This window comes from Chionomys nivalis, chromosome 8 (genome assembly GCF_950005125.1).
Source record: "Chionomys nivalis chromosome 8, mChiNiv1.1, whole genome shotgun sequence".
In the NCBI taxonomy this organism is placed as follows: domain Eukaryota; kingdom Metazoa; phylum Chordata; class Mammalia; order Rodentia; family Cricetidae; genus Chionomys; species Chionomys nivalis.
The window spans coordinates 56,137,867-56,150,541 of record NC_080093.1 but is presented as its reverse complement, the minus strand read 5'-3'; the positions used below and the strand labels follow the sequence as shown (position 1 = coordinate 56,150,541).

The 12,675-nt window shown below is 51.7% G+C and overlaps 1 protein-coding gene across 1 annotated transcript; it reads right to left on the bottom strand.

The window, feature by feature from the left end:
* Positions 1-2,342: 2,342 nt before the first annotated feature.
* Positions 2,343-12,370, bottom strand: Ano9 (anoctamin 9). Its single transcript, XM_057778712.1, has 24 exons — positions 12,365-12,370; positions 11,601-11,675; positions 11,246-11,371; positions 10,988-11,133; positions 9,207-9,253; positions 9,050-9,108; positions 8,889-8,962; positions 8,540-8,674; positions 8,336-8,432; positions 8,107-8,167; positions 7,930-8,012; positions 7,725-7,829; positions 7,495-7,647; positions 7,379-7,415; positions 7,089-7,200; positions 5,096-5,153; positions 4,910-5,007; positions 4,670-4,812; positions 4,416-4,568; positions 3,525-3,672; positions 2,850-2,951; positions 2,681-2,774; positions 2,463-2,575; positions 2,343-2,370 (listed from the first exon to the last, which is right to left on the bottom strand). Exons 1-24 carry the CDS (start codon positions 12,368-12,370, stop codon positions 2,343-2,345), a joined length of 2,253 nt encoding a protein of 750 aa, XP_057634695.1.
* Positions 12,371-12,675: the final 305 nt, after the last annotated feature.

The window sequence follows — 12,675 nt, the reverse complement described above, 5'->3', positions numbered from 1 at the left end:
AATGCATAACAGTAGCAAGATTACCATTATAAAGTAGCAATGAAAATAATTTTATGGTTGGGGTCACCACAACATGAGGAATTATATTAACTGATCGCAGCGTTAGGAAGGTTGAGAACCACTGCTCTATCCAGTACCCCAGCCTCAGGCCAACCTTGCATTAAAGCCCAGAGAGCCTCAAACACTTGTCTCTTCAGTCCTTTGGAGGCCCTCCAGGTCTGGGAATTTAAACGCCAGCCTGGACCCTCGCAGCACTCCGCATTGCCTCCACCTTATGAAATTCCTGGAAAGCCCAGGTCCTTCTCCCGCCAGGCCCAGTCCTTGAGCTCTACCGGCTGCCTGTGCTATTGGAAAAGTTAATACCCTGGGGCTGAGAACCCCAAAATCAGAGCCCGCTCCCCTCTTTCAGGTCTGTTTTGCTGCTCAGCGTCCCCGCGGCCTGGGTTTTACTTCTACTCAATCAACTCTTGACCAGTGCTGCTCAAGGTCCTGGCGCGTGCTGGGTCCCCAGATATCTTTTTTAAAGGAAGGAGTGTGCATAAAAGGTCTCAAGGAGACCGATTCCCTGAATTCATCTTGCTCCTGCAACTTGCCATTCGTCTTCTGTGGGTGGCAAAAGACGTGATTCCCCGGCCCCAACAGGTGCTGCAAGCAGGTCTATTAGGCACGCGAGCAGAAGACAGGAACGCGCACGGAGAGCGGAAGCGCGCCGACAGCTAATCTAGACGCGCACCGAGTGGGGAGCTCGCAGAAGGCGGAAGCTTTGCTGGGGTCCCCGTAAGCAAGGGCCTCAGTCAGCCCCTCAATCTGCCCAGGGTGTCCTAGATTGCTCGGGGTTGAGATACGCTCGTGGGAGCGAAGTTGGGGTTTTGTGACCCTGGTCCGCCTCTTCAAGGCTTGCTTGCTTTGAAGTCAAAAGGAAAGCTATTTGATCACGTCGGGCAGAGTGAAGAGAGCGAAACCGGGGAAGGCGACTGGGAGCAGCGCTCTTTAGCTTCCGGGCTGCTCGGGGAAACCCGCCTGGTTCAGAGCTACTTCCTGCGGCCCCTAGGCTCCTCGGAGCAAAGTGCGCCCAGGTTCCCAACCCTAGAACTAGAACGACTCCAGGAACCACGACCTCTACTCACCTCCTCACCTCCACGCGTCTGAGTCACCACTGTCACCCACCTACTCTCAGACCTGGGATTCGAGCGGAAACTGGTCGTTTACCTGGCCTAGGTGCGCTGCAGCGACAGACCCAGCGGCAGGTGCAGCCCCGCCCCGCAGGCAGGGCGAGGGCGGACCCTAGTGTCCCGCTTTACGCCTGAAGCTAGTACCGAAGACTGTTGGGAGTTCAGTCTTCAACCTTCCCGGCTTTGGGGCAGTGGCCAAACCAGCTCAGCCAGCCCAGCCAGCAGTGGGTCACCCTGCCGACCATCATGGTGTTCTGCTTTTCTAGCCTGAGTTCTTCAATTTCGTCCAGGAAGTTAAGTCTGTCTTGATCCACACCCCCACCCATAACTGATCCTGTGTCTTCTCTTGCCACCCTAAACTCCAGATATTTGGAAAGGAATCTTCTTCAATAAGTCGTGCCTACGAGATGAGGCAAACCAGAGAAAAGCCAGATGGCCCGAAGCTACCACACTTCAGACTTGCCGGGCACTGAGCACCCCTCCTCTGTCTAGCCCAGGGCAGAAATCCCTAGAAACTGGATCTACACCGTGAGGCTCAGAGATCAATACACACAGGTTTATTTTGTTTGTAAAAAGTTTTGTCGGTGGTGGGGATCCAGCTAATGGGTTGTGGGGGGCAGAAGTTAGTCTCTGGGCTTCCCACCAAGTAGGAGGCCACAGAGCAGGATCTGGGGCCCAGAAGCCAGGAGGTCCGTGGAACTCGGGCTAATTTTACTACAGTGGGATCTTATGAGCAGCCTAAAGTTCTAGGGGTACTCTACCCAGGGTCACTGAAGAGTTTCAAGTCAGGTCTGTGACACATTCGAACCTTAGGAAAGTTAGAACAAACTCCACAGGCACATCTGTGCCGATCATAAATACCCTCAAATATACATGGAATTCCAGTGACCCCCTACATATCCAAGAGTCTCCCTTGGTTAACATATATAACATATAATGTATGTTTCTAGGGAGCCCAAATATGCCTATACATATTCAAGGGCCTCCTATGATCATCTTTCACTGACATATATGTAGACCGCCGAGGACCCTACATATACATGGACCCTTTCACAGCCTCCCTCAACATACAGATACACACTGTCATGGACAGAGGCAAGCTGCAGAGATGAGGACTCCTTCCTAGTCCAGCCTCCTGGAAATCAGCATTTCTCCACTGCCTCAGGTTGTCTACACGTCTGTGCTCCTAGAACTGAAGCTACAGAAAGGATGAAGTTGGTACCGGTCAGGGGCCAGGCCTGTCCCCAGACACAGACCTGCCCCCAGCCAAATGGGCCACTGCATCCGTACCACATTTTCTCCCGAAGTATCTGGTACTTTTCCTCCAGAACCTTATTCTTCACTGATTGGGGCACATCGGGCACAAACCATGCAGCAATGAGCTTGATACATAAGGCGACATGCTGAGGGGAGGAGGGAGGAGAGAGGCCCAGCCAGGTTAGGATTTGGGGGCTGGGAAAGAAAAGTAAGACCAGCCTTTACTTAGGCTCCCTCACAATTCTGCCCACCTCAAAGAGGATGACGAAGGCCAGCCGGATGGCCAGAATGAACCAGAACTGCTCAGACAAATTGTAGTCACGGTCGTTTCGGTAGTCCCGGTACCTGAAGTAGGGAAGTCCCTAAAGTCAGGAATCGGGAGTTTGGAGGGCATTTTATGGGAGATAAGAGGCTCCAAACCTGCACACAGTCACATTTGCTTGGCTTCCCATCTTGCCATGGTCCTGAAAGTGCTTGGTGTAGAAGACGGACAAGCTGTGGTTGACATAGCCCTCGAGGCAGCTGGAGAGAGAGAAGTGCGGGACTCTGGTGGCCTGAGGCCTCTCCAGAGAACTCACCTGTATCTAGGGGGCACAAGGGGGAGGGAGGGCATACCATGGAAGGCCTCCTCCATTTCTCACATGAGAAAAGTACAAGGCCACACTGGAGAGGGGTGAAAGAGGCTGAGGGGCCACCAACCGTCTTCCCTGCCCGGCTGGAAGAAAGCTGCTAGGGCTGACACAAAGAGCCCCAGTCTGCAGGGAGCGAGACACATTTGTGCTCTGCCTTCCCATGCCAGAAGCAAGGCAGGGGTGTATCACTTCGCAGGCAAGCCATTTAGGTACTGGCTGCTCATTACCAAATGGGCCTGGTACTTCTGCCCCTACCAAGGCTCCGTCAGTTATTCCTGGGATCCAGCCAAGATATGTAAGTCATGTAGACAGTTCAAGGAGTAGCCAAGTCCCAGCCTCACTACAGCCCCAGATAGCCCTGGCAGCACCCAGATATACCCAGAGGAGCCCCAGGTCTGGGCTCCAAGGGCTTAACCGGAAGGAAGGGCCAGTGTCTTGGGGGGTTGACAGTTTAACACCTTACTCAGCTGTGAAGTTCCTGTTCTGTGCACATGGGCCATAGTGGTACTTGTAGACTATTCTGGGGATGAACTCGGAGGTGAAGGCAATGACCATCCCATTCGCAATGACTGCCAGCACTCCAATGGTCTCCAGTACCTGCAGCCAGGTCCCTAAACCACAGCAGGGAAGTGAAACAGCCCGTCCTGGTCATTGGTAGGCTCCCACCCTAAAAACTTAGAAGCTGATTGGTTAAGGAACCTTGTGACCTCTCCATTCACGGTCCTATTGTAGCCATGTGGGCCAGATTACCTACAAGGAAATCCCCAGCTAAGACAGACATGGTATGGCTGTATGCTCTTCTCCTTGACATAAACAGTGAAAGACTCAGCTTTCCCCATCCCATTCTTCCTGGAACTCTTCAACAGGTTGCTTATTTCCTGGACCCCACCCGAGTGAGGATTCGTAACCTGGGCCCTAGCCTGGGGTTCTTCCTAATGCTTCTCCCCACATCTAGGAGCTAAACCCTGCTTCCCGGACACCTGTCATTCCCACTATGGAAAGTCCGGATGACTGAGGCCTTGGACTCTCTGTTCCCTCTCCTGTGATCAGACTCTAGCTCTTCCTCATGGTCCCCTTGGAGGTCACAAGACCTTCAGCCAGATACTGGAGGCTCAGGGGAGGGCCTTGGTGGGTGTGCTCTAGTCTGCCTTTTTCTAGGGATTGAGTTTATGAGGTTTAGTCTCCATAGCTGGAAAATCTAGGATCTGTCTCTGGAGTAAGGGGAAGGGCCCCAGCGATTACAAGTTGCCTCAGGGTGGCCCGGCATTGACTGGTGAAAAACCCAGGGTTGGAAGTTGCTTTTCCCGGTGCCCTGACTGTTCTCCTCCACTGTACAATTTGTGTGCTCTCTGACCTATGTCGTTAGCCTTGCGAGGAATCAGGCGCCGCTGTAGTCTGACCATCTTGATGGCATCCAGGCGGATCTCCACAAGGTTGCTGAAGAGTGCCAGTAGCGGTGCCAGTGGGAAGGCAGCCACAAAGATGGTGGTGAAGCCGTACTGGATCACTGCAGGGTGGAAATGTCACCCTGGGTCCAAGACAGCCGGCCCCCCACTTCTCACCCTGCATACCCATCTGATCTGTTCAGCCTACTGGAGCTTTACGTACTCATCTCCATGAATTCATCAAACAGGCTGAAGGTGTTGACTGGATTCATGCGGTAGTTACGCTGCCACTCCTCCAGGTCTGGGTCTTTGGACTTAATGCCGCGTTTATAAGCCCGCATTAAGCGGTATTTATGGGCAAACCACCTGCGGGCACCAAGAGTGTGTGGGACATACAGAAAGATGGCAGGGCACAGGGACAGGCACTATAGGAGGCTGGGGTGGGGTAGAAAGAGGTGCTCACGGGCGCAGGTACTCAATACAGTTGCTCAGGGTTTGCTTCAGCCCCATGATGATGGCCATCTGGATGAACAGGTCCGTCATGCAGCCACTGAGATGGCACTGTGGGGCCATTGTGAAGGTCAGGGATGGCGCTTAAGGGAGGAGAGGGACTCAAGAACTAGGCAGTGGGGTCTGAGGACAGACTGACCTCTTCTAGCTTCCACAGGCCGGCCAGGCGCGTGGACTTCCCAGGGTGACCATTGATCCTAGGGAGAAAATCAAGGCCAATGAAGAAGCTGACTACAGAGCAAGTTCCAGGATAGCCAGGGCTATAACAAAGAAACCCTATCTTGAAAAATAAAGAAACATGGGCTGGAGAGATGGCTCAGAGCTTAAGAGCACTTCCAGAGGTCCTGAGTTCAATTCCCAGCAACCACATGGTGGCTCACAATCATCTGTAATGAGAGCTAGTGCCTTCTTTTGGCCTGCAGGCATACATACATACATACAGAACACTGCATACATAATAAATAAATAAATCTTTTTTTCAAAAAAAAAAAAAAAACTAAAGAAACAAACAAAAATAATAAATACCAACAATAAAGCTGCCATGAATGTGATTTATGGGTTCTAGGGTTCACCCCAAGTCTGTCGTCAAATCTGACAGTGTCATCCACATTATTTTGTCTTTAAAGTCATAAAAGATACACAAACAAGGGGTCGTGTAATCTTCTACAATTAAGGAGAGTCACTGTGACCAGGCATGGGGCAGAGGAGTCCCTTCCTGAAGTCCCTGAGAGGCATTGTGGGAAGCTCTGAAAATGAAGCCTAGATGGTATTGGCGATGTTAGAGGTGCCAGAGCCACGGGATATCTGCTAAGGAGAGCTCCATGCAGGGAGTGGACCCAGCCCGAGGAAGAGAGCATGTTGCAGGCAGCAAAGCCGGGAGGCCAGAGCCATCTGAACACTTTCACAACGGACATGGAGCTACAAGATTTGGAGTTTGTCCTGCTGGGTTTCAGCCTTACTTTTGTCCAATATTTCTGTTTTTGTTTTGTTTTTCAAGATAGGGTTTCTTTTGTGTAGCCCTAACTGTCCTGGAACTAGATTCATAGGCCAGCTGGCCTTGAACTCAAAGAGATTGGCCTGCCTCTGCCTCTGAGTGCTGGGATTAAAAGTGTGCACCACCACCACCCAGCTCAGTATTTCTTCTGCATATCCCTACTTCTCCTTTTCATAACAGTAATGTTTATTCTGTGTCACTGTGTGTTGGAAGTATGTAATTTGCTTTTTTGTTTTACAGGGCAGTAAGATTACCTGAGTCTCAGAAGACTTTGATTTTTGAACCTTTAAATAGCATTGAGACTGAAGGACTATAGAGACTTTTGAAACTGAACTGAACACATTTGGCGTTGTGATAGGGTCCTGTGCCTACAGGGGGCCAGGGTGTGGAATGTGCTGGTTTGAATGAGAATGCCCTTCATAGACTCATAGACTTGAATATTCCGTCCCCAGTTGGTAACACTGTGAAGGATTAGGAGGTGTGGCCTTGTTGGAGATAATGTCACACTGGAGCAGGCTTTGAGGTTTCAGATCTCTCTCTCTCTCTCTCTCTCTCTCTCTGTCTGTCTTGTTGTTGTCAATTAAGATGTGAGCTCTAAGGTTTCCTTTGCTCTGCCATCATGAACTCTAACTTCTGAAACCTTAAGCCAAATTAAATACTTTTATTTGTAAGTTGCCTTGGTTCTGGTGTTTTATCAAAGCCACAGAAAAGTACCTGAGAAAAACAGGAAAGAAATGGCAGGAGGGGATGGTACCCTGAGGCACCTTACTCTAGGTGTGCACAGGCTCAGATGCATCCAGACCAGGTCTGTTGAACATGACCTCCGTAACTCCCCATGGTAACTGCACATAGTGTCATTTTGTGCTTAAAAGCGTCTGCTTTCCCGTCCCATCCGGTGGCCACACTTCCAATGCCCGCACTCAAAAGACGGAAGCAGGAGTGCCATGAACGAGAATACGGAATGCGAGCCTTTGTCAAACCAAGCCACCTGCCCCCCACCCCGCCCCGAGTGCTGGCATCAAAGGTGTGTAACTAAGATCTGGCCACTTTAAAGAGCGAGAAACAAGCCAGGCGAGCTGAGGCCGGGGGAGCTGGGGGCCGGGGTGGAGGACGGGCGGATGGGACAGTGGGGACATACCTGCCCAGAATGAAGGCAATGTAGATGAGAGAAGAGAAGTGAGCGAAGAACTGCAGGATGAAAAACTTGACAGTGAACTTGCTCTCTCGCTCCGAAAAGGTCCTGGGATCCTCTGGAATGAGACATGGCCATCCTGTCTTTCCCTAGACCCATAGGACATCGTGACCTACGCCTCTCAAGTGAGAGGACCCAGAAAAGCAGGAAGTCCCCACCCCACGTCTGATCACAGCTCCATGACTCTCAGCCCCGAGTCCCCCCCAGCTCCCAGAGAGAGGCTGGCCTCTTCTCACCAAAGCTACAAAGCTTCAGGGCTACATATTTGTTGACCTGAGGGAAGAAGGAACCAAGCGGGAGTCACCTAGAACTTCAGCCGAGCCCCCCAGGGCTCCCCCTACCTGACTTCTACCTTGGTCATGATGACTATGATTACATAGTGTACCACAGCTCCGGTCACCACCACGACAGTCGTCACCTGGTGCTCCATGATGCTGCTGAACAGAGCAGCGGCCACCACACGGTAGACGACCAGCACATGGGCCATGCCAATCATGAAACAGATCTGTGAAGGGGGGGGGGGCAGCCATGAAGGATGGGGATAGCTGGGTCTCCAGCCCTCAGCACAGTTCCCGGCAGTACCATGAACAGGGACAGGATGAGAATGATGGTGCTGCTCAGGTAGGAGTGGTGATGGGTCTTCAGCTGGTAGTCTGGGCAGTTGATGAGCTGAAGGGCCATCTCTTCCTAGGAAGGTCACCAGACACGCCTCAGATACACGGATACAGGTATGGGCCACGTGGGACACTGGAAACAGGCAGCCTTGATGCCGATGGCCCCTTCCTACCTCTTCCTTATCCCATCCATACAAGTCCCAGTGCAAGACCACACGGGCGCGCTGCCGCTTCCAGATCTCCAGAAACACTGTGGCTGCGGTGAGCACAGGGAAGTGTCAGAGCACACCTGGGGTGAGCTCAGGCTGGCTGGCCGTAGGACCCTGCAGGGATGCCCATCAGTAACTCACCCCATAGAGCCATGAAGATGGCAAACACCACAGTGCCATCGTTGTCAAAGAGATGAGTGAGCTGAGGAGAGGAGCAGAAAGGTCATTCTGGGCCTCCTACCCATGTCCAAATGGGGAAGGGAGAGCCTGGCTCTTCAGGGCATCCAGGTGCCTTGTCTTCCCCACTTCTAGAGGGACAAACTGTGCCAACCCTTGCAAGCGCCCTGAAAAGATTCTAGTAACATCAAACCTTCGCAAAAGCGCACATTCCTGAGAGTGGCTGGTAATTGTGACTGTTGTCGCCAAGGGGGCACATAAAGATGTTGTCTGCCGCACAGATCTCTTTGCTGGGAGTAAGGAGACCAGTGAGTCTCAGGTGCAGGGTCTGCCCAGGCTCCCACAGCCATTGCTAGCCCACGGTGAGACTGCAGGCCTCAAGCCCCAGCCCACCTACCTGATCTGGCTGGAATTAAACAGGGCAAAGCCACTCAGAAAGATGATGAGGCCCACCACAGCAGCAGGCACCAGCATGTAGGTGTACCAGCCAAGCCAAGCAAAATACAGGGCCACCTTCTCGCCGAAGTAGTTCCTGTGGGAAAGCTTCCCCATCAAGGCCACCCTCCCCAGTGGCCTCAGGACCTGATAGGGGAGGGCATATGAAGAGAAGCTAGGGGTGGGGGGGCTGCTGGCATCGGTGTAAATGGGGACTCTCTCTGTCACCTAGGACTGGATTTACTGGGTCACAGGTTATCTGGTTTGAGCACAGATGTGGCACAGAGGTGAGCGGCTCGGTGTGGTCTTACCTAATGTCATCAATCGGCTGTTTCCGGAACATGTTTCTCCATCGGGCCCATTTTCTTTTCAGTTCTTTTTCCCCCTGCGTCACGGAAGACAGGCCATAAGAGCTTGGCTTCCTACCTCGGGTTCCCACCCTCAGGCCCATTTTGAACTTGTCACCCCTCACCTCGTGCAGAGGAAACATGGTCTCAAACACCCCATCTTTCACTAGATCCTCAAAGGTATCTAGGGGTTACAGGGAACCCCAGTCAGAGAACAGTGGAGGGTAGGGGAATCCAGCCCACAGCAGCACCCTCCTAGGCCACCTGTCCATCTGTGCTTACCACCAGGTTTCGCCTTGTTGTTGACGATGAAGCTCACAATTCGGATCCTGAAATCCAAGAATCTAAGGATCAGAATGGCCCCGTGATAGCCTAGCGGACCCTGCCCCTTAAGGCCCTGTTCTCTGCCCTCTCTGTTCTGGAGGAGGCACTCCAGCAATACTGACCAGAACCCAGAGTCCATAAATCACCCTGAAAGCCTGCTCGGGTCAGGTTTGCCTGGCTTCCAGGACAGGGTCCTGCCCCTACTCTTGGGGTTCCACATCGAGCCCCCCACCTCTGACCATACTCGCTTGTACATGCTGAGTGTTAATGTGCACAAGCCCTCTTATGTGGTAATGAAGCCTTCTGCTGATGTGAAACTGATGTTCAGAGGTTAGGGTAGCTTGCCCAAGGCCACACAGGCACTTGGAGAGCCATACTCAGACACAAGTCAAGTGTCTGAGATGTAGTCACCTTGTGAACACATGGAAAGCCCTCTGCGGGTCTCTCTTTCTCATGCCCTGAATCAAGGCGCCTCTACACTTCTGATTTCCTCTCAAGCCTCCCCAGTGCCAAAAAATTCTGTGTTCACAGGACTCTGTTGTTTGGTGCCTAATTCCCTGACTGTCCTTTGCCAAAGTCAACTAGATAAGCCCCCAGATAGCTCTGCCTGGGGTGGGTAGGTGACACAGAAGTACCAGAAAGGGGTGCATGAATGTTCATGGAGGAGCAGGTATCTGGGGACACAGGATGCTGTCCCTGTCAGATAGCCAGGAACCAGATGTCCAGAGAGGGGATTCTGAGCTGATGAGGAAGGGATCCATGGGAGATAAAGACCTCAGAGACGAGAAGGGGTGTCTGTTCACTTCAGGGCTGACTTTGATTCAAGGAAAACCATGACTAGGAGTTCTCACAGGATGTCAAGAAGTGAGCTGTTGTTGTGGAATATTATTTTAACTGTACAAAGGTGTGTTACATTTTTTAGGCTGCATTTTTTACAAATGTTGTTGCATTTGTTTCGTTGCCCACCTAAGGCACCTGATTGATCTAATAAAGAACCAAATGGTCAACAGCTAGACAGAGAAGGGATAGGTGGGGCTGGCAGGCAGAGAGAATAAGTAGGAGGAGAAATCTAGGTGTGTGTGTGTGTCAGGGAGAACAAGAGGAAGAAGAAAAAGAGAACAAGGGAGATGCCCGGTACCAGAAGCCAGGCAGCCGCCAGCCAGACACGCCAAACTGAATATAAGCTATAAAGAAGGGCCGGGCGGTGGTGGCGCACGCCTTTAATCCCAGCACTCGGGAGGCAGAGGCAGGCGGATCTCTGTGAGTTCAAGGCCAGCCTGGTCTACAAGAGCTAGTTCCAGGACAGGCTCCAAAACCACAGAGAAACCCTGTCTCGAAAAAAAAAAAAAAAAAAAAAAAAGATATAAAGAAGGGATGAAAGATAAAAAGCCATGAGCAAAGGATAGATGAAGAGAAACAGGTTAATTTAAGTTAAAATAACTAGCCAGAGACGAGCCTAAGCTAGGCCGAGAATTCAAAACTAATAATAAGTCTCCATGTCAGGATTTGGGGGCTGGTTGGGGGCCAAAAAGAGAAGCCCGGTACAAGGTGTCATTATTACTATTAAAAATGAATCCTGGGGCATAGAGCCTTGCTCAAAAAGTGGGGCCTGATCCTCTGTGACATCCATGCTAAGACTGTATGGAGCTGTATTGTCCTCCCTCAGGTGGGATATGGCCCTTGTTCTGCCCGGACACAGGGCAGGGGTTCTCCTGGCTGGGCTCTGGATACATCCTCACCTTGTGGTAACTGGGATGGAGTTAACATTGCTCGGTTTGGCTCTGGGGCCAGGATCTTCGGGCTTCATGAGAAGAGTCCGGTACAGGTCAAAGATCCTACTGTCAGCACGAACTCCAAAGAACACCTTCTTCTGGTCCTTTATTATCTTGGGAGCCACAGGGGAACCAACTCATCCACAGCCACTATCCTGTCCCCTGTTCCTGGGACATATGATGTGGCGTTCCCCATGACTCGGCCCCTGATGCAAACTAACCCACCTTGAAGTGGAAGCCCTTGCTTTCGAGTTTTTCCAGGAACTGCCGTTGCCTCTGCACCTGCTTCTCGAATTTCTGGGTCTGGAGATCAGCCACCAGGACACAGTCCCATTGATGAGAGTCCTCAAGCTGGAGGAAGAAGGCATGGGATTGGGATAGAACCAGAACACTGGACAGAGATAAGAAGAAATATAGATGTGGAACCTAGTGCAAGACACAGGATGGGAAAGGGTGTAGGACCGGAAGCCAGCAGAGGGTATGGATATGGGAAGAGGTGTAGGACCATAACCAAGCACAGGATACACAGAGTAGGTGAGGGGTCAATGGAATCAATCCTGGGAGGTCTGATCAGCCTCACCTTACAAGTTCCCCTTTCCATCAGTGGCAAGCAGTCCCCTTCTGGCCCCACAAAGATCTGAAGGCTCTCATCACCCTGGAGAACAGAAAGGAAAGGGGAGATGAGCATGTAGTTCTCCTCCTACATTCTCTGAGTTGGTAAACAAAGAAGCAAGATTCCCTATCTGCACCAAGCTGGGGGCTGGTCTGCCAGAAACTAGTTGGCAAATAGGTCATTCCTGGTGGAGGTGAGGCTGAGGATGTCACAAGAGAGCAGAGGGTGACAACAGAACCAGCAGAGTCTGTGTGGTAACACCAAGGAGTTCCTTCAGGGCTTTCAGGAAGGTCAGACAGCCCCGTTCCTCCACGGCAGACAGTGGTTCATAGGGATGTCACTGAAAGAAGGCCTAGTGAGCTCTTGATGGGTGAAGAAATGGCAACCTCAGAGACTCAGGGAGGGACAGGTCAGTCTGAGGATGCCAAAGTCAGGGGACATCAGGGATGCACTGTGTACTGCTAGAAGTTCACACAAACTTGGGGAACATTTTACACTGGAATTTTAATTGGCAGTAGTGGACCCTGTGACCAGGCCATCCTTGAGAACACTAGCTCGTGACTAGTTCACTACTGGACCACAGTGGGGACCCCAGATCTTCTGGGAGATGGACTTGCATCTCTCCCCACTCTGGGCTAGGTTCAGTGCCTAGAGAAAGCTGTGAGCATGGGAAACATAGTGGGCACCAGTATCGCCTCAATCCATATGAGGAAGGTTGTGGTTGTCCTTACATCCATGGCAGTCAGGGACGCATGACTGGTTGTGGAAGTGAGCGATGGTCCTGATGCCGGATGCCTATAATCCGTCTCACCTAAGTCCTCAGAGAAGTTCAGAGGGTCACGTGGAGAGTGTCCAGGAAGTCACATCACCAAGATAAGGGGAGGAAGTATCTTAAGAGGAAGCTAAGAAGATGGTGACTTGGGGCTGGAGAGATGGCTCAGTGGTTAAGAGCACTGACTGCTCTTCTAGAGGACCGGGGTTCAATTCCCAGCACCTGTCTGTAACTCCAATTCCAGAGAATCCAACACCCTCACACAGACGT

Excerpts from the sequence above, each read along its gene's own strand:
- Ano9 (XM_057778712.1), bottom strand. Across the intron at positions 9,254-10,987 it reads TCCATCCCAGTTACCACAAG|GATCCGAATTGTGAGCTTCA; the intron begins GTGAGGATGTAT and ends CTTGGATTTCAG. Across the intron at positions 2,371-2,462 it reads ATACTTCGGGAGAAAATGTG|CTTCAGTTCTAGGAGCACAG; the intron begins GTACGGATGCAG and ends TCCTTTCTGTAG.